The sequence below is a fragment of the Myotis daubentonii genome, chromosome 16 (genome assembly GCF_963259705.1).
Source record: "Myotis daubentonii chromosome 16, mMyoDau2.1, whole genome shotgun sequence".
NCBI lineage: Eukaryota > Metazoa > Chordata > Mammalia > Chiroptera > Vespertilionidae > Myotis > Myotis daubentonii.
Window position 1 is genome coordinate 16424917 of NC_081855.1, and position 27703 is coordinate 16452619.

The window sequence follows — 27703 nt, forward strand, 5'->3', positions numbered from 1 at the left end:
ATTTTTAGAGAGGAAGGGAGAGGGAGAAACAGAAACATTGATGTGAGAGCGAAACATCAATTGGCTGCCCCCTGCACACCCCCTACGGGAGGATCAAGCCGAAACCTGGGCATGTGCCCTGACCTGGAGGTGAATCGACAACCCTGCCATTCTTCATCCGTGCACAGGATGATGTCCAGTCAACTGAGTCACACTAACCAGGGCAATGATATATATATTTTTAAATTAATTTTTTTTAGGTCAGCCTCAGATCCATTTGGAATTGAATTTTGTGGACAGTGTAAGACTGATTTTTTTTTTCCAAATGGCTCCCCAAGTGACCAGTGTTGTTTACTGAAACAGTCCTGTCTCACTGCTCTGAAGTGCCACCTTTGTTATAAACCAGATGTTCATGAGTTTGTTGACTCCTTAGTATGTTTCATGGGTCTGTGTGCCTGTCTATGAGCCAGTAGATATTGTCTTGGTTTTTATAGTTTTATGTGTGTGCATACATACACACACCCTTATTGGAAATTTGATTGGGATTTGTTGGTTCTATAGGTCAATTTGGAGGAAAATGAGATCTTGTAGTTTAGGGGTATACCTATTTATTTATTTTTAAAAATTTTCTCAATATATTTTATTTCCTTTGTAGAGACCATGTACATCTTTTGTTGAATTTATTTTTGTGTATTTGATTTTCAGGTACTATTTTAAAACGGTGTCCTAAATATTGCTTTTTAATTGTTACCATTACGTACAAATACAGTTGCTATGTTTTTTACAATTAATTTTTGTATTTTAACTTTATAATCGCTAACCTTAGTAAGTTTATTTATTAATTATAATAGTTCAGCTGGGTATTCTTTTGGATTTCCCATGAATGCACTCAGTGTTCTCTGCAAATACTGACAGTTTCCTTTCCAATTCTTATATAGTTCTTTTGTCAACAAAAGTAGGTCAGAACCTATAGATAAATTTTATAAGAGTTTGAGCCAAAAAAATTGAGGACCAACCAACCCACAAGCAAAATCTCAAAGGAGTGACACTCTAGAGAACAACACTTTTGCAGTTCTTTTTTTACTTTTTTTTTTTTAAAATATATTTTATTGATTTTTTACAGAGAGGAAGGGAGAGGGGTAGAGAGTTAGAAACATCAATGAGAGAGAAACATCGATTAGCTGCCTCCTGCACACCCCCTACTGGGGATGTGCCTGCAATCTAGGTACATGCCCTTGATCGGAATCGAACCCAGGACCCTTCAGTCTGCAGGCCTACGCTCTATCCACTGAGCCAAACCGGTCAGGGCTCTTTTTTCTACTTTAGAATCAAAGGAGAAGGCTCCATGCAATCCATTAGTCATTAGTGGTAGATTAAAGAGGTGGGAGAAAGCCAGGGGGAGGTGTCTCAAGGATTGGATGAAAAACAAAGTGGAGAGATACATACTTGTTTTAAGTGGGCACAGGATAGTTAGCATTTAACTTTTACAGTATATAGAGATGGTACAGACAACAAGAAAATGAGTTTTGGGGTTGTCCTGTGAAGGTGGGTGGTTATGCCTCTGAGAGGTCTGGAAAAGATGGTGACTGATATTCCAAGGGTATGTTATCTTAGATGCACAAAAACAACGGACAGGGCTCCCTTAAGGCAAAGATTGACCTTTTATTAAGGAATCTATAACTCACAATGTGACTTTGCCTCATGACCTGCCCAGTTAGGAAATGTATGATCAGATCATCCTATGTGGTTAGGTTACATGGTCCCTGAGCTTGTCAGGCTTGCTACAAAGCCCCTCTCCCATTCACACTTTAACTTGCTTTATTGCGCTGTCCAGGACCTTCATTCAGTAAATGTTTGTTGAATAGAAGTAGTGATTGGAGGCATCTTTATATCATTCCTATCTCAGAGGGAAAGCTTTCAGCATTTCATCATTAAGAATGATGTTTGCAATGGAATATTACTCAGCCATTAAAAAAAAAAAAAAAAGAAGGAACTCTTGCTATTTGGGACAATATGGATGGACCTAGAGGATATTATACTAAGTGAAATAAGTCAGACAGAGAAAGACAAATACCATATGATTTCACTTACATAAAGAATTCAAAAAAAAAAACTAATAGAGAATTGATGGTCACCAGATGGGAGAAGGGTTAGGGAGATAGGTGAAAAGGGTGAAAGGTATTAAGAAGTACAATTTTCTAGTTATAAAAATAGTCACAGGGATATAAAGTACAGCATAGGGAATATAGTCAATAATACTGTAATAACTGTATCAGATGGGTACTGAACTTTTCAGGATGATTGCTTTGTAAGCTATATAAATGTCTAATCACTGTGTTGTGTGTCTGAAACTAATATATTGCATGCCAACTGTAATTAAATATTAAATTCAAAAACTTTTTTTAAAGATTGATGTTTACTATAGTTTTTGCTTTGAATATTCTTTTATCAGATTAAAGGGAGTTTCATTCTCCTCTTAGTTTTTATCCTGCATGAGTGTTAGTGTGATTTTTCTGATTATGTTGTTACTAGAGGCCCGGTGCATGAATTCATGCATGGGTGGGGTCCAGCTGGCCCACCCCAATGGGGGCCCATTGGGCTGGGCCAGCAGGGAGGAGGGGCTGTGGGCAGTTGGCCGGCTGGTTCCACCACCGATCAGAGTTTTGGGGGCCGATCAGAGAAGGGGCTGGACAGGGGGAGGGGCCGAGGGCAGTTGGCCAGCCAGACCCTCCCCCGATCGGGGTGTTGGGGGCCAATCAGGGCTGGGATCAGGCTGGTTGGCTGCCGCAGTGCTCGTCATAGCCACTGGTCGATCTGGTCATTCCACCGTTCTGGTTGCTGGCTTTTATATAGAGAGATTGTTGTGAATTTTACATATAGGGTGTCCCCCAAAAATGTATACACACACTTGGAATAATTATAAAGGCAGTGTTTATTAAAATACATTTCATTTTCAAATTTGAGCTATCAGCTATTAAAGTGTGTATACACTTTTTTGGGACACCCTGTATTTCTGTAAATGAGACTGACTTAAAATTTTCCTTTCTTGCAGTGTCCTTGTCCTATTTTGCTATCAAGATTATGTTGGCATTATAAAGTGAATTGAGTAATATTTTATGTTTGTGTGTTCTCTGAAAGAGTTTGGATAGGATTGATGTTATTTCTTTTTAAAATAACAATATAGTTTTCTTTGTGGGAACGTTTTCTTTCATAAATGTAGAACTTTTCAGATTTTAAATTTCTTGTATCAGTTTTGATAATTTTTTCTAGGAATTTGTCTAATTCACCTAAATTTTCAAATTTATTGGCATAAAGTTGTTCATAATATCCTCTTATTTCTGTAGGATTTGTAGTGATATTCACTTATTCCTGATACTAATAATTCGTTCTACCCTTTTTATTTTTAAATTAGGCTCATCAGAGATTTATCAGTATTAGTCTTTTCAAAGAACAGACTTCTGACTTTGTTGGTCCTCTCCTTCCTCCCTCCACCCCTCCCTTCCTTTCTTCCTCCTTCATCTAACCACCTTATTCTTTACCTATCTACCTACCTTCACACATTTGGGGTGTTTTTTTCCTACAGTCATCTGCACATGATGTTTTGGTCAGTGATGGACTGTATATATATATATATATATATATATATATATATATATATATATATATATATATATATGACAGTGGTCTCATAAGGTTTTAATGGAACTGAAAATTCCTATTACCCAGTGAGATGGTAATGTGTAATGCACAATGAAGTTCACAAATACTTACCATTGAGTTACAGTTGCCTAAGTATTCAATACAGTAACATGCTGCACAGATCTGTATCCTAGGAGCTTATAGGGCAACAGAATTTGACACCACAAAATATGTGTCTTTGGCCTAAGGGTTATTTTAGGCTAATTTTAAGAAACAGCAGACATGGGAGAAGCTCTGAAAAACGAAGTAGAAGTTGCCTTTTGTAAAGGTAACAAATTTGTAAGGGAAATCTCCATTAGTAAGAGCGCTTCCCTCCTGTACCTGGTAGAGAGGGATGACCTTATTTCTGGAAACTCTTATCAATTCAGAAAATTTATATCTGCAGAACAACCTTACCCTATTTACTGTGTTTTTTCTTGATAACCTCCCATAACTGACTTGCCCCACCCCAATATCCTCTTTCCCTTTCTTTCTTTCTTTCTTTCTTTCTTTCTTTCTTTCTTTCTTTCTTTCTTTCTTTCTTTCTTTCAATCCTCATCTGAGGATATTTTTCCATTGATTTTTAGAGAGAATGGAAGAGAGAGGGAAAGACAGAAACATCAATGTGAGAGAAACACATCTATTGGTTGCCTCCTGCATGAGCCCCAACCAGGGCCCAGGCCTAGAAGGAGACCTTGACCAGAATTGAACCCGGGACCCTTTGGTCTGAAGGACCCTGACACTCCTTTTAATTTCTTATCACAGGGATGTCTCAGCCACGAACCCAGTAAGAGGGAAAGTTATTTTTTCTCCTCTAGACTCTAGAGAGCAATAGACTGCACCACATTGCCTAGGTGTGGAGTAGGCTGTACCACTTAGGTTTGTGTAATGCACTCTATGATGTTTGCATGAGGATGCAGTCGCCTAACAACACATTTCTCAGGTGTATCCTTCTCAGTAAGTGGCCACAACGGTACTGTTAACCTAAAAGTAAAGGCCAAAGTGAGAGGCAACAAGCATTTCTTTTGATTTGGAAAGCACTCACTTATGCGTTAGCCCAAATAGAATTCCCACTAGGAGACAAAGGCAAGGGGCATTTATTAGAAAGGGACGGGGAACAGTCACACCAAAAGGCGGAAGGCATTTCTGTAGGCGCAGATTAACTAACTAGTGGCTCTAATTCTAAAAATGTTTTTTACTTTTCAGTCTGGAAGTCATCAGTCTGGTAGTCATATCAGATTTCTTGTTATCTTTGTAAACAGTTGTTGGAGATAAGTGCTGGTTATTTGCCCTATTTTAACATTCCAAAGGGTTGAGGCAGGAAACCTTCAGCTCCTCTGGGATGTAGCTGACGCCATTTTAAAGTGGCTCTGTTTATATTATACTAGGGCAGTGATGGTGAACCTATGACATTAGGTTCATTTTTTTTGGTTGATCTTTCTTTGTTAAATGGCATTTAAATATATAAAATAAATATCAAAAATATAAGTCTTTGTTTTACTATGGTTGCAAATATCAAAAAATTTCTACAGCGGGGCCTTGACTTACGAGTGTCCCGACTAACGAGTTTTTCGAGATACGAGCCGTCTCTTGGCCGATTTTTTTGCTTTGAGTTGCGAGCTAAAATTCGGGTTATTAGCCAGCTTCAGATACCTCACCGCTAGTTGACACAGTGAACGTCACAGTGAACGCCACATCAGCCCAGCATCACGTGTCTCACTCGTTCACTTTAATGATTTGACATACGAGTAATTTGAGTTACGAGCTCTGTCACGGAACGAATTAAACTCGTAAGTCAAGGCCCCACTGTATATGTGACACGGCACCAGAGTTAAGTTAGGGCTTTTCAAAATGCTGGCACGCTGAGCTCAAAAGGTTCGCCATCACTGTACTAGGGGCCCAGTGCACAAATTCCTGCACCTTGAAAGGCATTGTGGGCCACAAGGCTGTGCTGGGCACAGGGGCAGGTTTCAACCCGTCCTCCGTGGCCCCTTCCGCCGTGGCCCCTGGGTCCCCTGTCTGCCGGCAGGGCAGCCCTGCTCCCACTGCTGCCACTCCCACGTGCTGACCACGCTGGCCCCGCATGCACCCACTGACGGCGCAGAGCGATTGGGGCCGGCACCAGCAACGGGTGTTAGCGAGGCTGTCATCATCAATGGGTGCGAGCGGTGACTGGCGCTGGGCACTGGCAGTGGGTGTGAGCAGTGGCTCCAGCACCTGCAGTAGGTGTGAGCGCCCAGCGGGACCGTGGCGCACAGGAGCAAAGAACTTTCAGTAACCACCAGAGACTTGCCCTGATGACAGCGACTGGCGCCCTGCCTTGGTCTGGCGCTCTCGCTCACCTGCTCCACCATCCCACCGTGGCTGATGCCCACCATGTTCCACGCTCTGCTGCCTGCTGTCGACATCCGCCATGTTCCACGTGCACCTCCTGGTGGTCAGCACACGTCATAGTGACCGGTTGTTCGATTGTTCTGCATATTAGGGTTTTATATAGAGAGATTTTTACAATACTTTCTGTGGGTTTAATTTGTTCATTCTCATTTTTGAGATGGAGATTTAGATCTTTTTTTTTTTTAGCTAGTCATTTCTAATATGTACTTTAAAGGCTATACATTTCATTCTAAGGTAAAAGCTTTAGCACTATTCTACAAGTTTTAATATGTGTTTTTGTTCATTCAGTTCAAAATAATGAGGATGTCTTTGTTGCTTCCATAGGTTATTTAGAAGTAAATTGCTTAATTTCCAAATATAAAGGGATTTTTAGGTTTATTCCATTATTTCTGATATAATCCCCCCCCCCTTGGTCAGAGAACAACTGGAATAGTTGTAGTCCTTTGAAATTTGTTAGACTTGCTGTATAGTTCATCATATGATCAGTTTGGATAAGAGGTCATCATGCCCTTGAAAAACATGTATGCTGCAGTTACTGGATGCAGTGTCTCTTGTATGTGCAGTGTCATTCAATCTTGCATGTTCTCAGATTTTTTTATCTGCTTGTTCCTTACTACCATTAAAATCTTTGCTTCTCTGTTTAGTTCTGTCAATTTTTGCTATATGCTGTTGAAGTTAGGTTATAAGATATGTACAAATGTAAAATGTTTATATCTTTCTGGTGAAGCATCATGATTTCCATTTTTAGTAATGCAGCGTTGTCTGACATTAGTGTTAGCTTAGACCTCAGAGCACTTGAACCCCACTCCTCCCTCACAAAGTTATGTGCCACTGCTGTTTAATTCTCTGTATTTTATTTTATTTACTTATTTATTTTTTATTGATTTCAGAGAGGAAGGAAGAGGGAGAGAGAGAAAAACATCAGTGATGAAGAGAGAATCACTGATCGGCATGCCTCCTGCATGTCCCCTACTGGGGATCAAGCCCACAACCTGGTCATGTGCCCTGACCAGAATCCAACTGTGACCTTGGTTCATAGGTCAATGCTCAGCCACGGAGCTGCACCAGCTGGGCTAATTCTCTGTGTTTTAATCCCACAAGAGGCTTATTCCTTCTTGGTTGGCATCCATTTAGGTTTATTCACTTACTTCCTATTGCTTCCCCCCCCCCCCCACATCTCTTAGCTTCTATCTTCCTTTTAAAAAGGGGTCTCTATTTGTCTGACAGTGTCTGTATTTCATCTTCATTTTTTAAGTTCTTTCCCCCCCTGGATTTGGAATTTCAAGCTGGCAATTATTTCCTTTCAGCCTATGAAGATGTTCTCCCTTCATCTTTTTTTGTTCTTGTTGAGAATCCAGCTTAGAGTTTTATTGCTATTTCTTTTTGAAGATAATCTCTTTTTCCCCACTGGCTATTTCTAAAATTTTCTCTTTGATTTTGGCTTTCAGCGGTTTTACTCTCATGTGCTAAGGTAAGGGGTTTTTTTACATATTCTGATTGGAATTCATAGCATTTTTGAGTCTGTGGCTTGATGTCTTTTGTTAGTTCTGGAAAATTCTTAGCCTTTATCTCTTCAGATATGCTTCTGCTCCATTCTCTCTTTTCTTCTTGGAATCAGATACCTCGTCTTTCAGACCTTTTCATCATGTCCCATATATCTGTCACATTTTTCTGTATTCCTGTTTTTTCCCCAGGCCTGGATATTTGCTTCTAATTAAAATGTCAACTAACTCTTTCTTCAGCTGTATCTCATTTGCTGTTAAGCACATCTATTGAATTCTTTATTTCAGTTATTCTGTTTTCCAAATTTAGAATTTTCATTTGAGCTTTCTTTTAATAGTTTCCAATTCTCTGTCAGAATTCTCAATCATGTCTTAATTATTTGAAAATATATATTATTATCCAAGGTAATAATACACGGCAATAAAAATAGGCTCACAGCCGAAACCGGTTTGGCTTAGTGGATAGAGCGTCGGCCTGCAGACTGAAGGGTCCCAGGTTCGATTCCGGTCAAGGGCATGTACCTGGGTTGCGGGCATATCCCCAGTAGGAGATGTGCAGGAGGCAGCTGATCGATGTTTCTCTCTCATCGATGTTTCTAACTCTCTATCTCTCTCCCTTCCTCACTGTAAAAAAAAAAAAATCAATAAAATATATTAAAAAAAAAATAGGCTCACAGGGGATCCAGATTTTGTCTTGTATTTTACTATAGTCATAATTGTTGCCTTCCCTGCCAGTTATTGTATAGAGAAATTGTGAAGGTAATTTGAGGCTCTGGAGGACAATAAGCTCGTTCTAGAACTCTCTGGGCAGGCCACGGGGGCTAGCACCTGTAGACAATCAGTGATTGCCATCCTTCCCAACGAGGTGCAGGCTGGTCTGTTTCTGGTAACTCTGAGGATGTAGCCACCAGGGCATGAGCTGAAAGTCCAGGTGTTCACCTTCCTCGTGGGTTACCCAAACTCTGCATTTTCTCCTCCCAGCCTTGCATTCTGCTGAAAGCTCTGCTCAGCTTCTTGCTTCTCAGCATTAGTTTTTGGGATTGGTGACTTATTAGCTGCCTAAAAAAGAAAGAACACTACTTCTGTATCATCAAATATTCAGTCATTTTTCAGATTTTCCTATGTTTCATAAATGTTATTATAGTTGGTCTATTCATTTCATGATCCAAACAAGGTCAACGTGTATCGTAATTGGTGGTTATGTCTCTTCTAATCTATATGTCCCCCCCCCCCCTTTTTTAATTTGAAGGACAAGGTCAGTTGTGCTGTAGAATTTCCCATATTTTGGATTTTATTGATTCATTCCTGTGGCGCTTCCTATAAAGTACTGATTGGTTCTAGAGGCTTGAACAGGTTCGGGTTCAGGAGGCAATAATGCCAGGGTGTCTTTCACTTTGTGATGTTGAGATTGACCAGTGAGTTAGTGGTCAGTTTGGATTTTGGCAGCCCTGTTTGTGTATTGGGAGTGTCCTCATCTGCCATTCACCTAAGGCTTTTAGTAGCCAGTGGTGAGCGCTGTCCAGATCTATTATTTTATTAGGGGCTGCAAAATGATGCCAGTGAACCGCCACCACTCCTTGTGTGTTTATTGTCTCGATGGATTCTTTTTAATCTATATATACACCCTTCCTCCCACATGCACACAGAGTTTTCTAGTTTATTATTCTTTTTACAGTTTTAACCTGTTTCCCTCCAAAGGAATGATAGTAATTAATATTTATTTATCCTTTCTCTTCTCTCCATATTCATCTGTCTTCTAAATATTTTTTTAAAATATATTTTATTGATTTTTTACAGAGAGGAAGGGAGAGGGATAGAGAGTTAAAAACATCGATGAGAGAGAAACATCGACGAGCTGCCTCCTGCACACCTCCTACTGGGGATGTGCCCACAACCAAGGTATATGCCCTTGACCGGAATCGAACCTGGGACCTTTCAGTCCGCAGGCCGACGCTCTATCCACCGAGTCAAACCGGTTTTGGCTGTCTTCTAAATATTTTTTATTGGTTTTATCTATCTGCCTTTTTTTATTACACTTGTTCTATTTTTCTTTAAGAAAGACATCCTCTGAGGGAAGGCCAAGAGGGGGAGGGGCCAGAGAGCAATCAAAGGACTTGTATGCATGTATATAAGCATAACCAATAGACACAGACAGTAGGAGGGTGAGGGCGGGAGCAAGTGGGGAGAGGTCAATGGGCAAAAAAGGAGACATGTAATACTTTCAACAATAAAGAATTTAAATTAAAATAATATTAAATAAAAATTAATGGAAAGAAAGAAAGACACCCTCTGAGAATGTGTCCATTCTATCACTTGATTTCCTGATATCCATTCGGCCCTTTTTTCTCCACTGTGAATTTTAACTTTTTTAAATTTCAGATTATTCCTTACAGTTCTTCCTTGCTTTAGTCACCTCTTTTTTCCTTATGCATTTCTGTTCTGGTATGTAGAATCCATATTATATTAAATTTGGTTGCAGCTATAACACTGTTTCCTAAAGTTTCCTTTTAGCTGATTTTGTAGATAATTTCCACAGGTAATTTCTTTCTCTGAATCCTCTGGATAATGATCTCCTTATTACATAGGGTTGTTTGTTTTCTCTTAAACACAGGTGAATTGTTTGTTTTCCCTTAAACACACCGGAATTTTATCTAGGTGCGATGTTTGACGTGGTGTGCGAGGATTGTTCTTCTTTTCTTTTCTGTGGGTGGTTTCTTCTGAGAGCTGCAGCTGGGGTGTAGGTTGTACAGTGCTCCCAGGTCAGTTCCCCTTTCCTGACTCCTCTCCGCTTAATATCTTGTGTATGTCTTTAAAAAAAAATTTTTTAAACAATTTCACTGACATGCCCCTGCCTCTTTTCCTGGCTCTCCAATACTCTGAACTATGAAATAATGTGTACACTATCCCTGCTTTCTTAAACAGAGGCCTGACACTGAAGGATGAGTGGAATTTCCCAGTACTAGACAAGAGGTGCACATTCCTGGCAGAGTGATCAGCATATATAGAGGCCTAGAGGCATAGAGCAGCATAGCCTGTTTGAAAATTGCTAACTATTTTGTGCAAATATTTTTGTATTTCTCTTATGTATATAATGTTACTTGGTGTCTTAAAGGCCACGCACACTTACCCCTCAAGCCTTTGCATTTCTTCAGGTTTTTCTCATGGCTTTAGCAATTCAGTATTTCCAACTTCTCCCTAGGCCAGTGGTTGGCAAACTCATTAGTCAACAGAGCCAAATATCAACAGTACAACGATTGAAATTTCTTTTGAGAGCCAAATTTTTTAAACATAAACTATATAGGTAGGTACATTGTTATTAACTTAATTAGGGGACTCCTAAGCTGGCCTTTGCTAAAAACGTCCTCAATCTGATTGAGGTACGTTCGCTGAGGTCGACCCCTTCCAACTCTCCCATCCACACTCATCTTGTATACTTGTTTCGTCTATCTCCTTTCGTTCATCCTCTATATGTTCACCTCCCACTTCTTCTAACGCCACTTCTTCAAAATAGACTAGCCTAGGCTGAAAACCGACTTCTGCGCATGGGCCACGAAGTTTCAATCGCACTGTACGTGCGTGCCCACACGTGGTATTTTGTGGAAGAGCCACACTCAAGGGGCCAAAGAGCTGCATGTGGCTCGCTAGCCTCGGTTTGCCGACCACTGCCCTAGGCAATCTACCCTATTGTAATGAATCCCCTTTTAACAAACTGCAATCTCAAAATGTTAAAAGGGGATTCATTATTTTTCCCACAAATCAAATCATTTTTCTTGTCCAACAGTAACCTTTCCAGTCTCTCAAGCTTGGAGTCTTTAACTTGTATCATAAGTGGTTTTCCTCTATTCCGAGTTACTGAGTACATTGCCTTTCCATTCAGCTTTCCCTGCGACTCATCCCCTCTCCGTTTTTGTATTGCCTTTCTCTCATCTCGGCTGTAATCGGGCCAGGACTGTTCAGCAGGCTCCATTTCCTGCTTCTCACCTCTTCCCCCTTCGCTCTATTTCCCACATGGCTGCCAGGTTTATACATTTTCAAAAATGTTTCTTTCTTTCCATCACTCGTCTCTGCTGAACCTCTGGTACCTAATCATCTATAGAGGACAACATCTAAATTGTCTAGTTTGACTGTCTGGGTTCATGTCTCTCACCTTCCAGGGTACAAACAATGTGTAGCTAGACTGGACTTCTCACTCTGCCTTGGGTATATCCCCCACTTTTGACCGAAGAGTGTTTAAAAAGAATATCAAAGACCACTAGGTTTGAATTTGTGTTCCTAGTGTTACAGTTTCTGACAGGATGGCCCTGACTTTCAGTGCTTGGGGTTACTGTGTTCCGCCTCAGTAGAGTTTCTCTACTATTTATAATGTCTCTAAATCTTTCTCTTTCTCTGTGCCACTCTCTTTTTTTAGTACCATATATTGTCTTGTTTATTTAATGAATACTTATTGTCATCATGTCTAGAGTGTAAGCATCATGAAGGTGCTTAATACCTTGTGTATGTCTTTAAAAAAAATTTTTTTTAAATATACCTTTATTTGACGTTAGGGAGAGGAAGGGAGAGAAACATCGATTCAGTGTTCTACTTTATGCATTCAGTGGTTGATTCTTGTATGCGCCCTGACCAGGGATTGAACCCACCATCTTGATGCATCCGACAACTGTCCAACCGAGCTCCCTCGCCAGGGCCTGTGTACGTCCTTAAATACTTCGGTGGAGTTTAATTTAAACTTTAAGGTATCAAAGAAATTATTTTAACATATCGCCCTCTTACCGAGTGCCTTAGGGAAGGACAAAAGTGATAGAATATCAGTTCAGTTATCACTTACGCAGGAGCCCAACATTTGTGCTAATTTTCTAGATGTAAGTTACCTCTTTAAGCACTTAAATTTAATGTTTCCACTTAAATATTTATTACTGCCCTTTGGTAAGCACAGAACACTGATGACTATTTAACCTTGTTTTTTTTGATGACTTACTCATATTTGTGAGACTTACTCATTTTTTTTAATCCTAGTCCTCAGAAACACATGGTAGACACATGTTGGGATTATTTCTTTATTTTTAATTTTTTTAAATATATTTTTATTGATTTCAGAGAGGATGAGAGAGGGAGAGAGATAGAAACATCAATGATGAGAGAGAATCATGATCAGTTACCTTCTGCACGTCCCTCACTGGGAATCCAGCCCACATTCGCAGTCTGGGCATGTGCCCTGACTGGGAATCGAACTGGTGACTTCCTGGTTCGTGAGTTGATGTTCAACCACTGAGCCAAGCAAATTATTTCTGATTAAAAATGTCATTGTTATGATTTGTTACCATGTCATATATATAGAATGTATGTTTCTGGGAGGTTTTTTGTTTTGTTTTTTGCCAGTCTAATTATTTGCCTCTTATAAAAGTAAAATAAATCATCTGTAGCTTCATGATAGACTATTATCTAATTTGAATGAAAAAAATGAGGTGATATATTTAAAAATGCATTAAGATGTATAATTATGATTTGTTAACTTTATATAAATAAAACTCAATAACAAAATATTCGGATCACCTCTCCTCAGCTTCCTCACCCTTAGTACAGTCTTTGTTTTTATTATCTCTCAATGCCTTTTTGTCATATGGGTGGCAGAGAGGCTGGGCTAGATGAGAGACTTGATTTGGGAGAAACAGCCAAGTTGATGGTGTGAGAAGCCCAAGAGTTAGCCAGGGTTGTCTGAGCTGTGTGCTCTACTCTGAGAGCCAGCCGTCTGGGGACCTAAGTGATCAGCAAGGGAGGGCAAGTGCTCTGGCACCGGTTGTAAGGCAGACAGCCCAGATCAGCGACCTTAGGCAGGGTCTTTCTGCCTTTTGGCCCCCCCTGTACCCCTGAGCCAGGTGAGGAAGGGCATTCCGTGTTAGAGCCTACACTTGTGAGTTTCAGAAAGAGAACAGCTACAGAGATAGTTCTGACCACTTAACCTTTTCTGGCAGGATTTCCTTCTCTTGTTTTAGCGCTAGTCACTGCAGTATTCAAAACAGAGTAGTCTCTAGAGTGCCTTCTGGTGGCAACTGCCAAGGGTTTCAGCCCTTCCCAACACAGCTGCTGGTTAGACGCTCCCTTAGGCTCCCTGGGGAGCTGAACACGTCAGTTCTCAGCCGCCGGTCCTGTCCTCTCGCCTTTGGATTTGGTCTACCCGAGTCACCTTAAATAAAAGGTCTGCTTCATAGTGTGACTGCGTGTCCTTTCCAAATACCTCGGTCCCTCAGAGGCTTGGAGCATTTGGCAGCAATCCTAACTGCTCTTGCTTTTCTCTAATTCCCAGGACCAGTTTTGTAGATTATTCTCAGAAATCATTCCATGTGAACTTAAAAACCCCAAAGTCAAAAGTGTTAGTATCAGTTCTGTGTACTGATTACTGATCAGGCAGGCCTGTGTCTTCTAGACGAGTGGCTTTAAACATTGAGGACCCCCAAGAGCTTTTGTTTATGTGGCTTATATTTATTGATATTTACTGTATTAGAAATTAAAGCAAAATTTTAAAATATTTATCAATTCATTTAAAAATAATAAACCATTTACTTAAATAAATTCACTTAAATATATAACAAGTTAATGTAAATTATTTGTTATGGAAAAAAATATATTTTCCAAAAAAGAAAAATTAGAAGAGTGAAAAGTTTACATATTTGTAAATCTTTTTAATAATCTCCTTTTTAGATAACTGTGGGTATTTTTCCTTGATAGTATACTCAAACTTAAATGGTGTTTTCTTAAAGATTAGTTGCAGTGTGGACTCTGAAACTACGTTAATGAACTTTTCATACCTAGTACTCTTGGGAAAGAATGTGTGAAAAGACAACATTGTTTGAACCTTATGGTAGCCCTGTGATGTCATGAGGCATATATTGTTATTTCCATTTTACAGATGAAGTGATTGATCCAGGAGAGAGCCACTTAAAAATCTCTCTGTGACAGAACTACTTGTGGTTTAGAATTGCCTCTCATGTGCTAGATTTAATTTTGGGACTAGATTAATTATCCAACAAATAAAGTCTCCCTGTTCAGATGACTGTGTGATTTCTGTTTGTCCGATATATGCCTTTTTTAAAACACTGTATTTTATTTTTATTCTAGACTTATTCTGGACTCTTCTGTGTAGTCATAAATCCTTACAAGAATCTTCCAATTTACTCCGAGAATATTATTGAAATGTACAGAGGGAAGAAACGTCATGAGATGCCTCCACACATCTATGCTATATCGGAGTCTGCTTACAGGTGCATGCTTCAAGGTAACTGGAAACGTTACAGTATAAAATGCTTAGAGTTTCTTAAACATCATTAGGTATCTTTTTAGATGCTACATTTATCAAAAAAATATTAACATTTTTAAAAGATTAGAAATTAAAGTAATAAATGTTTATTGTAAAAAATTATGAATTCTTAAAATTAGAATGGCCAAAATGGACATTTTTATAGGAAGCTGGTATGTTCCTTGCTTCATAAATACTCCATGTTAATTTTTATGTTCAAAAGTTCCTAGGCTGTATATACATCTGATCCACACCACAAGCCAGTGTAAGCAAAGCTCTGTTGCATTCAGTTTTAAAACCAACAGGAAGAGCCAGCAGGAAGAATAATAAACAGAAAAGGTGAATGTTTTATTGGGGAAAGAAAGATTATAAAATATTTCTTATTTAAATATGTATAAAAGAGAGCAAAAGTTAAAAAATGTGTTGAGTTGGTTGAGTTTTGTTTTCTTTTGGATTGAGAATGAAATATAAATGTAAGGAGTCATTCATTTGAATCATGGCTTTAGACACAATGGTTTGTGGAAGGACATGTTTTAAAAAACCAAAATGTAGTAATTTTTAATGCACTTAGCATTGCTCAAAAAGACTACATTATACATGGGACTTGCTAGTGCTATGTGAAGTATAACTCCCCCTCTATCTACTATTTTTTTTTTAATAAATTCGATAACATATATTAAAATATATATGATTCTTATACAGTAGTTCCATTATCAGAAAACAGGACATGCTATATCCACCTATCATCAGAGTTTGTAGGTCATGGAAAGGCTGCCGTAGTGACTGGGTCTGAAGGGGAGTGTGAGGGAATTAATAAATTACAATAGCCATTTCCTCCTTCAGGTTTTGTTTGGATACTTTTACGTACCAGGTCCTCTGAGGCAAATAGGAAGTACTTCAAGATTAGAATAGTGTCATAGATTGGTAAGGACAGGTTCAATATCCAAAATCAGCTTAGGCTTAAAAAAAGATTATACAGTGGGGCCTTGACTTACGAGTTTAATTCATTCCTTGAAGGAGCTCGTAACTCAAATTGCTCGTATGTCAAATCAAAAAGTGAACGAGTGAGACACGTGATGCTGGGCTGATGTTGTGGCGTTCACTGTGGCGTTCACTGTGACGTTCGCTGCGCCAACTAGCGGTGGGGTATCTGAAGCTGGCTCATAACCCGAGTGTTAGCTCGCAACTCAAAGCAAAAAATTGGCCGAGAGATGGCTCGTATCTCCAAAAACTCGTTAGTTGGGACACTCGGAAGTCAAGGCCCCACTGTACTTAATAACCTTTCAGAGCCAAAGAATACTAAGAATGGCAGTGATAAATTGCTATTAGATAATGGAGAAAGAAGAATTGTCAGCTTCTTTGTTTTTGGTTTTGTGTCTCTGTTAAGAATAATCTTTATTTACAGAAAAGCATGTAATGTATGAATGAGCAAACTTTGCCTTATATGGGAGAAGAAATTAGAGAAGGTACACTTCTTCCCTAATTGAAAACATAGTTCCTCATTTAAACAAATATGTTCTGCCATAGCCGGTTTGGCTCAGTGGGTAGAGCTTCGGCCTGCGGACCAAAGGGACCCGGGTTTGATTCCGGTTAAGGGCTTGTACCTTGGTTGCAGGCTTCTTCTCAGCCCAGGCCCTGGTCAGGGCTCAGGCAGGATGCAATCAATTGCTGTGTGTCTCTCACATCGATTTTTTTTCTTTCTGTCTTTCCCTCTCTCTTCCACTCTCCCTAAAAATCAGTGGAAAAATATCCTCGGGTGAGGATTAAAAAAACAAAAGACAAATACATTCTTACAGTTGAGATTGTAAGTCTGGTCTTTGAACTAAAAGGGGAGTTTCCAGAACGCTGGGATGGGCTCACATATATAATTCTAATTTTTTAAAGGGAAGAAGCATCCTGGCCGGTATACTCAGTGGTTAGAGCATCAGCCTACACACCAGAAAGTCCCAGGTTCAATTCCCAGTCAAGGGCCATGTACCTGGGTTGCAGGTTTGATCCCCAGCCCCAATCAGGGTCAGGGCACGTGTGGAAGGCAACCAATCAATGTGTATCTCTCACATCAATGTTTCTCTCTCTTTCTCGCTCCCATCCCCCCTCCCTTCCACTCTCTCTAAAAATCAATGGAAGATTAACAAAAAAAAAGGAGGTAGGGGGAGAGACACTTCAAACTGCTGAGCTTAATACACCTGCCAGGAAAGATTCTGGACTCTATTGTTAACAGTCAAAAAACATGAAAATACCACGTTGCTTTAGCTTAGTAGGAAGGGAAATACAGTAGACAGTGTAAACAGAGATTCTACATGCATTTCGTTGTCTACCATGATATCCTTGTGGCTGTAGACTGAAAAGTTGCACTTGAAGTGCTTTTAATGATTGCGGTTGGCCAGGTTTATCAGGGTGTGCACAGTGGGTTTGTGCCCTTCCCAACATCTTTATCAGTATACTTAACGATGAGGGATGCATGCCCATAAAATTCGTAGATGACACAAAACTGGGAGGGAAAATAAATATATCTGATGAAAATAAACAGAATTTTTAAAATATCTTGACAGGTTGAATGGGGAATTAGATCTAACAAAATCGTTAATGGGTAAATGTTAATGTCCCAGCGCAGAAGGAGCAAGGTGTGGCTCTCTGACTGCAGGAGGCCTGAGCTAGATGCCGCCAGGACCCTGAGAGTAGGGGACTTGGCTATCCTCATCTGTCAATAAAGCTGTTGTCTTTAAAAAAAGAAAAAGATGTGGCTTATCAGCACATCATAGTATTAATACCATCATGAATGCTCAGTGAACATTTATTGAATATTACTGTGTGCCAGGCACTGAGCTCATTGCTTTTATGTGTATTAGTTAATTCACACAACAACCCTGAAAAGTATGATCACTTATCCCTATTTTATGTGGCACAACGGTTAAAAATGTAACCAAGAAAATGTAACTAGTAAGAGGTATGAGCTAGGATTCAAAACCAAGGCAATGTGACACATTCTTATCCACAAAAATAAACTTCAATGTAAAAGTTAAAAGGAATTACAGTAATTTATAGCTTTTATTGCATAATAATTTACAAATTGATATAGGAAACTGAAAAAAATGCTAAACAGTTCTGTTGTATTCCATTGTGTAAGCAGGGGGCCACCTGCTAATGTACCACATACACAGCACAACTGGGTTGGGCCATCTGATAGGAGTTCATTGCATATGCGGTGGCTGACCAAGCTCAGGCTACCTTCCAATGCTGATCAATCCAGGTTTTCAATTACAAATGTGAGCAAGTAACTAAATGTAACTGGGCCTCTGAAGGATCTGCTGCTAGAGAAGAGGGGACCATGCAGAGGATTCAGAGCATGTGGTCCCTCTCAACGGTTCGTTTAATGCAAAATAGAAGAAAACTTAATTTTTTTCTTAAGTTTCAATAAAATGCTCAATAGGTATTTATTGAATGAATGAAAGTAATGTCGTTAGACATAAACTTTATTACAAAAGTTACAAATTTAGTTTTTGTTAAATTTATACCTAGACATGATATATGCTCTGATAATAACTAGGCATTTCATGTTTTTAGTATTAAGTGGAACTTAAAATTTTTAAGTTTCTAATTGTTCACTGTTAATGTATAGTAATATTCTTTTTTAAATATACATTATATTGACCTTGTATTTTGCAACCTTGTAAAACTCACTAATTCGGGAAGGTTTTTTGTAGATTGTTTGGGATTTCCTGTATAGACAGTCACGGCCTCTGTAAATAGAGACGTTGTTATTTCCTCCTTTTCAATCCTATGCTTCTAATTATTTTTCTTGCCTTGTGATGCTGAAAAGCTATTGTGAGAACAGACATCCTTGCCTGCTCCTCATCCTAGGGGGACCGCATAGAGTTTTTCACCTTTGAAGATGATATCAACAAAAGGCTTCTTTGTAGGTGCCCTTTATCAGGTTGATGAAATTCCCTGTGTTCCTAGTTTGCTGGGTTTTTTTTGTTAGTTTGTTTAAGTCATGAATGGATATTGAGTTTTATCAAATGCTTTTTCAACATCTATTCAGATGATTACATGGCTTTCCTTTTAGTCTGTTGATACAGTGAGTTAGATTGTTTGCCTTTTGGATGTTGAGCTAACCTTGCATTTCCAGGATAAACACCATTTGCTCCTGTACATTATCCTTTTCATATATTGTGGGATTTGATCTGCCAACATTCTGTTAAGAATTTTTGTGCCCTTGTTTATGAGAGATATTTGTATGTCATTTTCTTTTATTATAATGTCTCTTTCTGATTTTAGTATCAGGGTAAGGCTTGTCTTTTAGAATGGGCTGGGAAGTGTTTTTCCTCTTCGGTTTTTCTGAAGAGTTCATATAGAATTGGTATTATTTCCTTAAATGTTTTGTAGAATTCACCAGTGAAGCTGTGTTTCTGTATGGGAAGGTTTTTTTTGGTTTGTTTTTTAATCATCAGCCGAGGATATTTTTTTCTATTGATTTCAGAGAGTGTGGAAGGTTTGACTCCTGCAACCCAGGTATGTGCCCTTGACCAGAAATCGAACCTGTGACCTTCTGGTGTATAGGGTGATGCTCCAACCCACTGAGCCACGCTGGCCGGGCTGTGAGGTTTTTAATTCACATTGAATTTATTTTTTTATTGTGATATAATTGACATATAATATCATACTAGTTTTACCAATTCAATTTCTTTCATTTTTAAATTGATTTTAGAGGGAGAATTGGCTGCCTCCTACATACCCCCTACTGGGGATTGAGGCTGAAACCCCGGCATGTGCCCTGACTGGGAATCAACTGGTGACCTTTTGGTGCACCGACATCAACCCACTGAGCCACACCAGCTAGAGCTCAATTTCTTTAATAGATATAGGAATGTTCAGGTTATCATTTCTTCTTGAGTGAGCTTTAATAGTTTATGTCTTTCAAGAAACTGTCCCTTTAATCTTAGTTATCAAAAGTTTTTACATAAAGTAATTCCTAATACTTCCTTATTATCCTTTTAGTATCTGAGATCTGTAGAGGTGTTGCCTCTACCTTCTTTTAAGGTAGGAGCTGAAGGCATTGATTTAAAACTATTTTCACTGTTGAAAATATGATTTAATTTGTATGGATTTATTGAGTATCTCCATAAGTGGTATGTGATTTTGGGGAGGTACTGTGGAAAATATAGTTATCAGATGAGTCCCTAGTCTTCAGAAGGCTATTTGCATTTTTTAAAACTAAAATTGTTTCCTTTAAATATCAATATACAGTCTAGCCCAGGGGTGGGCAAACTTTTTGACTCGAGGGCCACAGTGGGTTCTTAAACTGGACCGGAGGGCCGGAACAAAAGCATGGATGGAGTGTTTGTGTGAACTAATATAAATTCAAAGTAAACATCATTACATAAAAGGGTACGGTCTTTTTTTTTTTTTTTTTAGTTTTATTCATTTCAAATGGGCCGGATCCTGCCCGCGGGCCATAGTTTGCCCACGGCTGGTCTAGGCAGTTTGGATCAGTATTTGAGTGTCAACCTATGAACCAGGAAGTCATGGTTCAATTCCTGGTCAGGGCAGATGCCTGGGTTGAGGGCTCAATCCGCAGTGTGGGGAGTGTAGGTGGCAGCCGATCAATGATTCTCTCTCATCATTGATGTTTCTCTCTCCCCCCCCCTTCCTTTCTGAAATCAATAAAAAATATTTTTTAAAAAAATACCAATATAAGGCTGTGTCTAGTCACTTTTGTAGGTTTTTCAAGATCAGTGTATAAATTGCCATAGTGCTGCTGAAGTTGGTCCTTGAAGGATGTAAAGAACTGAGTGAAGCAGAAGGGAGGAGTAGGGGTGGGACAGTCCTAGTTGGAGGGAATCTTGGAGGTTATGAAGCCCCTCCCCTTACTGTACTGCTAGTGACACTGAAGCCTAAGGTCAGACAGATGAGTAAGAGAATAAACAAGTCTCACTTAGAAGACAGTTGTTTTGTTTTGTTTTTGGCTGGGGGGTAGAAGCATGGGAAATGAAGTATTGCGCAGATTTGAAGGATAGATTTGGGTTGTCTAAGTCTCAAATTTCAGACAATGATAATAGCATGTACAGATGCGGGAAGAAAACCATTCTCAATGGATTAAGGATGGAATGCAATTTAATTTTGGTTAATTTTTGTGTTTCAGTTACATCTATAACCAGTTTACAAAAGCCATTAAAAAACACTTGGTGTAGTGGAGTTCTATAGAAATTGCTCAGAACAGAAGAATCTCAGAGTCTGACAGTTCATATTTATAGTGAACTAGAGGCCTGGTGCGCGAATTCATGCATGGGTGGGTGGGGTCTAGCCGGCTGCCCTGATGGGGGTGGGATTGGTCAGAGGGAGGGGCCTCGGGCAGTTGGCCAGCCGGCTCGTCCCCTGGTTGAACTCCTGGTCAAGGAAACAGGTTGCATATTAGCCTTTTATTATATAAGATAAGCAAATACTTGTTAAAACCTAGTTTTATAGGTAAAGAAGTTGAAACCAGCAGGGAATCAATGTGTCATCTATAGCTACATTAGTCCGTTTGCAGCAGAGCTGGAGTGAGAACAAAAGATTCCAGATCCCACTATTTTGCCAGTGCCCAGCATGGTACCCAGCACTGAATTTCTCTCAGCAGGCCTTACCATTAATTCTGTGGATGAAGAAATAAGACAGTTTCTGACCTCAGGCAGCACATTCTACTGGGCAGGAGTTGGCACTATTGTTTGTCTAACTTGAAAATATGGCTCAAAGAAGGAAACAGGGAGGAGTCTGAGGGAGGGTCTGGGTGGTTCCCAGAGGAGATACAGCGGAGAGGACACGTGGAGACGGCCAGGTATTTGGATCTGGGCGGAGCATGTTGAGGAAAGGATATGGCATGACCTCTGGGAAAGTGAGCCGACAGAGGAGGTGCACATCAACTGTGTACTATGAACGCTGCCTGCGGCAACCAGAAGGAAGGGAAAACTGGTAGAAGCTACAGGCATACCTTGTTTTATCGCACTTTGCTGCGCTTCACAGATGTAGGGTTTTTACAAATTGAAGGTAAGACCCTCCACCAACAGAAAAGATGACAACTTGCTTAATTACAATACTCGCTTTATTGTGGTGGTCTGGAATCTCTGAGGAGGAATGTCTGTCAGGAGGTAAGCTTTCTGGGCCGGGCCGTAATATAATTCAGTTTATACATAGACTATATGAATGGATTTGCTTATTTTACCAATAGAGGGAAAGGTATGGCATAGTGAATGAACCATTTATTTCTCCTCCGTCACACGAAGTTATGCCTGAACTGCTGTGAGACCCTCATTGGGCACCTGATGAGGGAAGCAAGCCCGGCATACGGTAGTGACAAAGAAGCTGCCTAGGCAGGCCTGTGACCTTGCGAAGCAGTGGTGAGCGTGGTCAGCAGTGCGGAGAACACAGGCGCTGGAGGCAGACCTGGCTGGTCCTCACCGCAGCACCTTGCCCTGCAGTAGTGTGTGACTTGGGAGGATTACCTGGCCTTCTCGGGGAACATTTCTCATCTGTAAAACAGAGACTGTGGTGCTCGTTCATAAGTGATCGGAAGTCATACTTCCTACACCGGTGGTTTTGTCCATGGGCCAGGTGTGGATTTGAATTTCATCTTTTCACTTGAAAATTGAGTTGAATACTTAAATCATTGATCACTTTAAAATCATGTTGGACTTTTTTCATTGCTCTTGCTTTTCTTATTTTTGGTATATATAACATTTGACTTGAGACAGTGGCTAAACATCACATAGAGATAGATCCTCCTTGAACCTTCTTTTCTATTCAGTGTTTGATGCTAGTTCTTTTCTCCTTTAAGGTCACATGGTCACATTAATAATGGTTGTGGGTATTCTTGAAGCCATTCTGAAAGGCATTGGTTTTCCAAACTTGGCCTTGCCTCAGAATCACTTAGGGAATTTACTTCACGTGGGATTTTTCAATCCCTACACCACTTGAAAATAATTTAGCAAAGGCGGCGCTCCAGGAAGTACATTGTTATAAACTTCCCAGCTGAACTTGATAAGCGGACGTGGCTGGGAATCAAGGTTGATAGGCATATAAAGTTTGCTAAGCCTGGGCTTTTATTCCCAGAGAGTCTGTTGAAAGAGTAAGTGAACTTGACTGGATTTGGGACTATTTAACAGGTTGGGGAAGCGTTAACTTGACCTGAGAGGTGTACAGTTACTATTTTAGAAGCTGTTACTGTAACTTTATTATATCAGATACTTTAAAAATCAGGCAAATGGTCACTTTCTCTTTTTCTATTTGTTTTGTCTTATAGATCGTGAGGACCAGTCAATTCTTTGCACGTAAGTAAATGTTGAATGTTCAGATTCATTTTTGATTCTGTTGGAAAGTAAAGCAATTAATTTTTTTGTATGGAGGGCGAGGTATAGTAGAATGGTAATTTTTGAGTTTGTTGTAAACCTTGTAGTTATTTTTAAAACTAAGATTATATAAGTTGGCTTAAATTTGGTATTACTGCAAACTGGGTTTTTCACACATTTCATAATGTTAATCTGTGAAACTTCCATCTTTAGTTGTATTTCCAAATGTTGATCTACTAAACGTTTCAGTAATGTAGCCATGCTCCCCAATAGGCATTATTGATTATTATGTGCCTGGTGTTCTGTGCTAAGTACGAGAGAGTCAAGGTTGAATAAAACAGTATCCACAGAAGGAAGTGAGTAGTTTTGCACATTCGAGAGGCCACTTTGGCTGTCGTGTGGAAATGGGTTGGAGGAAGAGTTAAGAGAGGAAGAGCAGTGTGGAGGCTGGCTGTTCTGTTATCCAGGCAAGAGATATTAGAGGGGTGGCCACGAGCCTGGAGGAAATGGACGAGTTTTAGTGGCGTTCAGTTCAGGAGACAGACTCGCCAGGACGTGGTGATTTATCCGCTTAAGAAAGAGGAGCTGAGAGCAGAGGTGGGGTTACGATGATTTCTGGCTGTTTCCTGACCTGGGAAGATGAGAGAAAGAACAGATTTGGAGAGGAAGATAATGAATTTGGTTGCAGACACATTGACTTTGAGGTGTGTACGGCTCATCTAAGTGGAGCCGCCCACTGGGCCATTGGATATGTGGGTGCAGCTCAGGGGAGAGAGAGAGCGAGCTGATGAGCCAGCAGCCTGGATGGTAATGGACGCCGTGCCCGTGAATGAGATGCCCCAGCAGAATGTGTTGAGAGAGCACAACGGGGATGCAATCCTGGGGAAAAGCGACAGGTGGGGGTCAGGCAGAGGACGCGGAGCTGCAGATACGGCTAAAACCGGCAGATGTTGCTGAGATGCTTCCAGACCACGCTGTCAGTCGAGTCAGAACCTTTTTCCTTGTGGAGGGTCTTGCCTTCAGTTTATAAAAAAAACTCAACACCAGTGAAGTGCAATAAACAAGGTCTGTGTGTAGTGAGCAGCTAGAGAGAGAACATTTGTTGTTATTGTTGGTGTTTTTAATGTGGGAGAGATGAAATGCTGATGAGAGGGAGGTGGGGGCAGGAAGGAGGGAATTGAGGGGGTGAGGAGGATGGTGAGACCAGAGCGGGGCTGGGTGTCCGGGCTGGGCGGGGACCGGGACCCCTCTACACGCCCCGGAGGCAGACAGGTGCTGAGGTAGGTAAGTAGGGATGGGGAGGCTGGGAATTGAAAAAGTTGTTGTCAAATAGTTTTTCTCTTCCACAAAGTGAAGAGCATTTGTTATCTGGTAGGCAGAGTGGGTTTGAAGGGAGAAGAGAGGTAGAAATAGCTGACTCCAGTCTGCTCCGTTGTGTAAACTTCTTTCCAGCATTGCTTAGCCTCTGGGTTATACAAATTAGCTCTTCCTAACCAACAAACCATGCAGGAATTCAGTGCCTTAAAACCGTTTTCCCAGGAATTGGGTTGGGCTCAGCTGGGTGGGTCTGCTGATCCGGTCCGGCTGAGCGGTCCCAGGTGGGGCTCACTCCTGTGCCTGCAGTCACCTGCTGGGAGCCGTGCTTTCTCCTCCACCTGTCCCCTCGGTGTGCAGCTGGCTAGCCCTGGTTTAACCTGGTGGCAGGGTTCCAGGAGCAGCATGAGAGCCAGTGTGAAATGAAGTCCAGGTTTCTGCTTGTGTCACATGTACCACTGTCCCATTCCCAGGCAAGACACAGGGCCACGGCCAGGGTCCGTGTGGAGACACGGCCAAAGAGAGTGGACACAGCGAGGTGGGACAGTTGGGGCCATTGCTTAGCCACTATGAGTGTGTGGAATGGAACCAGATCCAGTCCACCCAAGTCCAGTCCCAGTTTTTGCAAGTGGGTGCAAATGGGCGACAGTGGAGCATAGGAATTGGGGAGATTGGCAAGAGAAACTGTCTCAATGGACCATGGGAAGTGGGCAAAGAGGAAGGGGTTGAGAGGGAGGAAGTAGCTACATCAAAGAACTAGAGGTCTTGATGAAATGGAACAGATAATCTTGGGGATACTGGAGTGCCAGGCAGAAAGAGTAGGCAGTGTGGCTGCACGAGGTGAGACGGGAACACCTCGGGTGGGGCAGCAGGAGTGGGTAACTGAAGAGAGGAGGAGGAGGTCATCAGAGTTGAGGGTATCACGTTGCCAGGTCCGGGATGTCATTCACATGAGGAGTGGGACTTGGCAACGTACCCAGCCCCTGCCCCAGGCCTTCACCACACTCACACTGTGGTCTGAGTCCATGGGTTATGCATGTGTGCAGATGTCTTTTCAAAATTATCTGTTGCAGCATAATTCTGACACTGACTTCCCACCTGGTGCCCGCACTATAGACACCAGCCACAAGCTCAGGGGCTCCCAAGCCCTGGGGACTTCTGACAAAGTAACACAAATTTGGGTGTTGCCACTACCCTTCAGAGGGTCCCAAAGACACAGCCTCCATGTCTCTGGACACTTCCTGCCCAGCACACCCTTGTCTGTCACCAACCAGGAAGCTCCCCTAAGTGCCCAAGTCCACGGTTTTTATTGGGATTCATATGTCTGCGTATTGAACCACTGGCCACAGGGTTGAATTCACTCTCCAGCCCTCTCCCCTCCCAGATCTGGCTGGTATTATGTGGTTCAGCAGCCCAAATCTCTAATCACCCTTTTGGTCTTTCAGCTTGGCCAGTTCCCATCCTGGAATGATCTAGGTGCCCACTATGAGTCACCTCGTTAGCATAAACTGTCAGGGCCCACGTGAATAGCACAGACATTCCAAGGACTTAGAGGCTCCCTCCCAGGAACCGGGGACAAAGACCAGCCAAATTCTTTGTTATGCAGCATGAGTTAATAAAACCGCAGCCAGCTTCTAGTCCCCGAAACTCTCCCGGAACCGAGCATAGGGAGCTGCATGTTTCTGTGGGTGAGCTAGGGAGGGACAGAGCTGTGTTGCCCATCTGCAGGGCTGCAGTCGGTAACCCTGCAGACAGAGCAGGGAGTCAGGTGCAGGGCACCCACTCCCTTTGATTGGGGGGTTGGCAGCTTGGATGACCTTTGCTGATGACTTTGGAATGTCTGGCAGCAGGAAACACTTGGGGAGAGAATGACTGCTGTTTGACCTAACGAGAGGTCAGTGAATACTAATTTACTTTCAGCACCAGAGTGACCATTACAGGCACTAGCACTTGTAATTAGATGGTTATTTCCATTTTAGACTGAGGGCTGTCATCAATTAATAGGCTTGGGTATGAGATAAGTCTCCCTAGCAGCTGGCTACCTCTTGGGCACAGAGTAGCAATCAAGTGCCATGTCTGTCTGTTTTGTTTTTCTTTCCCTCCCTCTCTTATTTTTTCTTTCAACTTTTCTGAACATCTTATTTATACTTTTACATAAAGCTGCAGTCAAGACCCATATATAGACCACCTACATTCTACCATTAATATTGTTCTGTACTTGCTTTATTATATATATTAACCTGTTCATTCTTTTATCCATCCATTAATCTATTTTTATTTTTGTTGGGAGGAAAACTAACTTTTCCAACTTGGGTCCAGAGTTTGGAGGGTCTGAAAATTAACTGATAACAGGCAAAGTTTCTTTACACAGGCATGTGATTAGTAAGTTGCTGAATAGCCAGAAATCAAAAGGCTTACAAACTGTACTAAACTTCAGCAAAAAGGGGAGAGTAGGAAAATTAGGGCTTTCTGGGGAAAGTATGGAAGGGCCTATTCGGCTTTGTGATGTTAATAGACAGCTGAATTAACACTCCTTGGTGCTAAGGGTCAGTCTTTTCCCATCAGGCAACTGCCTGGGGTGGGGTCAGTGGCAGCTGTATTTTCAGGAGGCTCTGCTTAAGGTTAGAGAATGTTTCTTTCTGTGGCTGCTGATTGTTCAGATGTTTTCAGTTTAAGTTTTTATACCACTTTGATGAACTACTAATCCCTTAATTTGATGCATGTCAGTACATTTCCCCTTGAATAACGTCAACATATATAACAGTCACTAAAGTCCAGAATTTGCATCTTTAACTTTTGAGACAATTTACGTGTAATAAAATGCATACATCTTAAGTATACATGTGCTGAGTTATTTAAGTAACCAAAATCCCTATCAAAATAGAAAACATTACTATCACCATCACCCCAGAATTCCCCCTGTGTACTTGCAGCAAATCCCGCCCCTCACTTCTTTTAGCATCGCCACATTTTCTTAATTCTTAGATACCTCTAGTTATGAATGTTAATAAACAGCTTTTCGTATTTCTATCTATTATAAGCTACATTGTGACTTGAGAAACAGGAAAATGGGAAACAAAGTATCCTAGGTTTAAGAAAATATTTTATGTTCCTTGGTGCCTTTGAGAACCTACCAAATGAATTCCACGAGTGTATAACAAGGGTCTTCTTAAATTTAGTGCACAGCCAACCTAATGAACTTTCTGTATAAGAATAATTGTTCA

The 27703-nt window shown here is 40.8% G+C and overlaps 1 protein-coding gene across 4 annotated transcripts in view; it reads left to right on the forward strand.

Annotated features, from left to right (window-relative positions):
* MYH10 (myosin heavy chain 10) overlaps positions 1–27703 on the forward strand; it is a 146972-nt gene that overhangs the window by 15188 nt on the left and 104081 nt on the right. For all 4 annotated transcript variants that reach the window (XM_059668649.1, XM_059668650.1, XM_059668651.1 and 1 more), the window contains exons 3-4: positions 14667–14823; positions 23120–23147. In XM_059668649.1, the coding sequence (XP_059524632.1) occupies positions 14667–14823; positions 23120–23147 (185 nt within the window). The remainder of the gene's footprint in view (positions 1–14666; positions 14824–23119; positions 23148–27703) is intronic.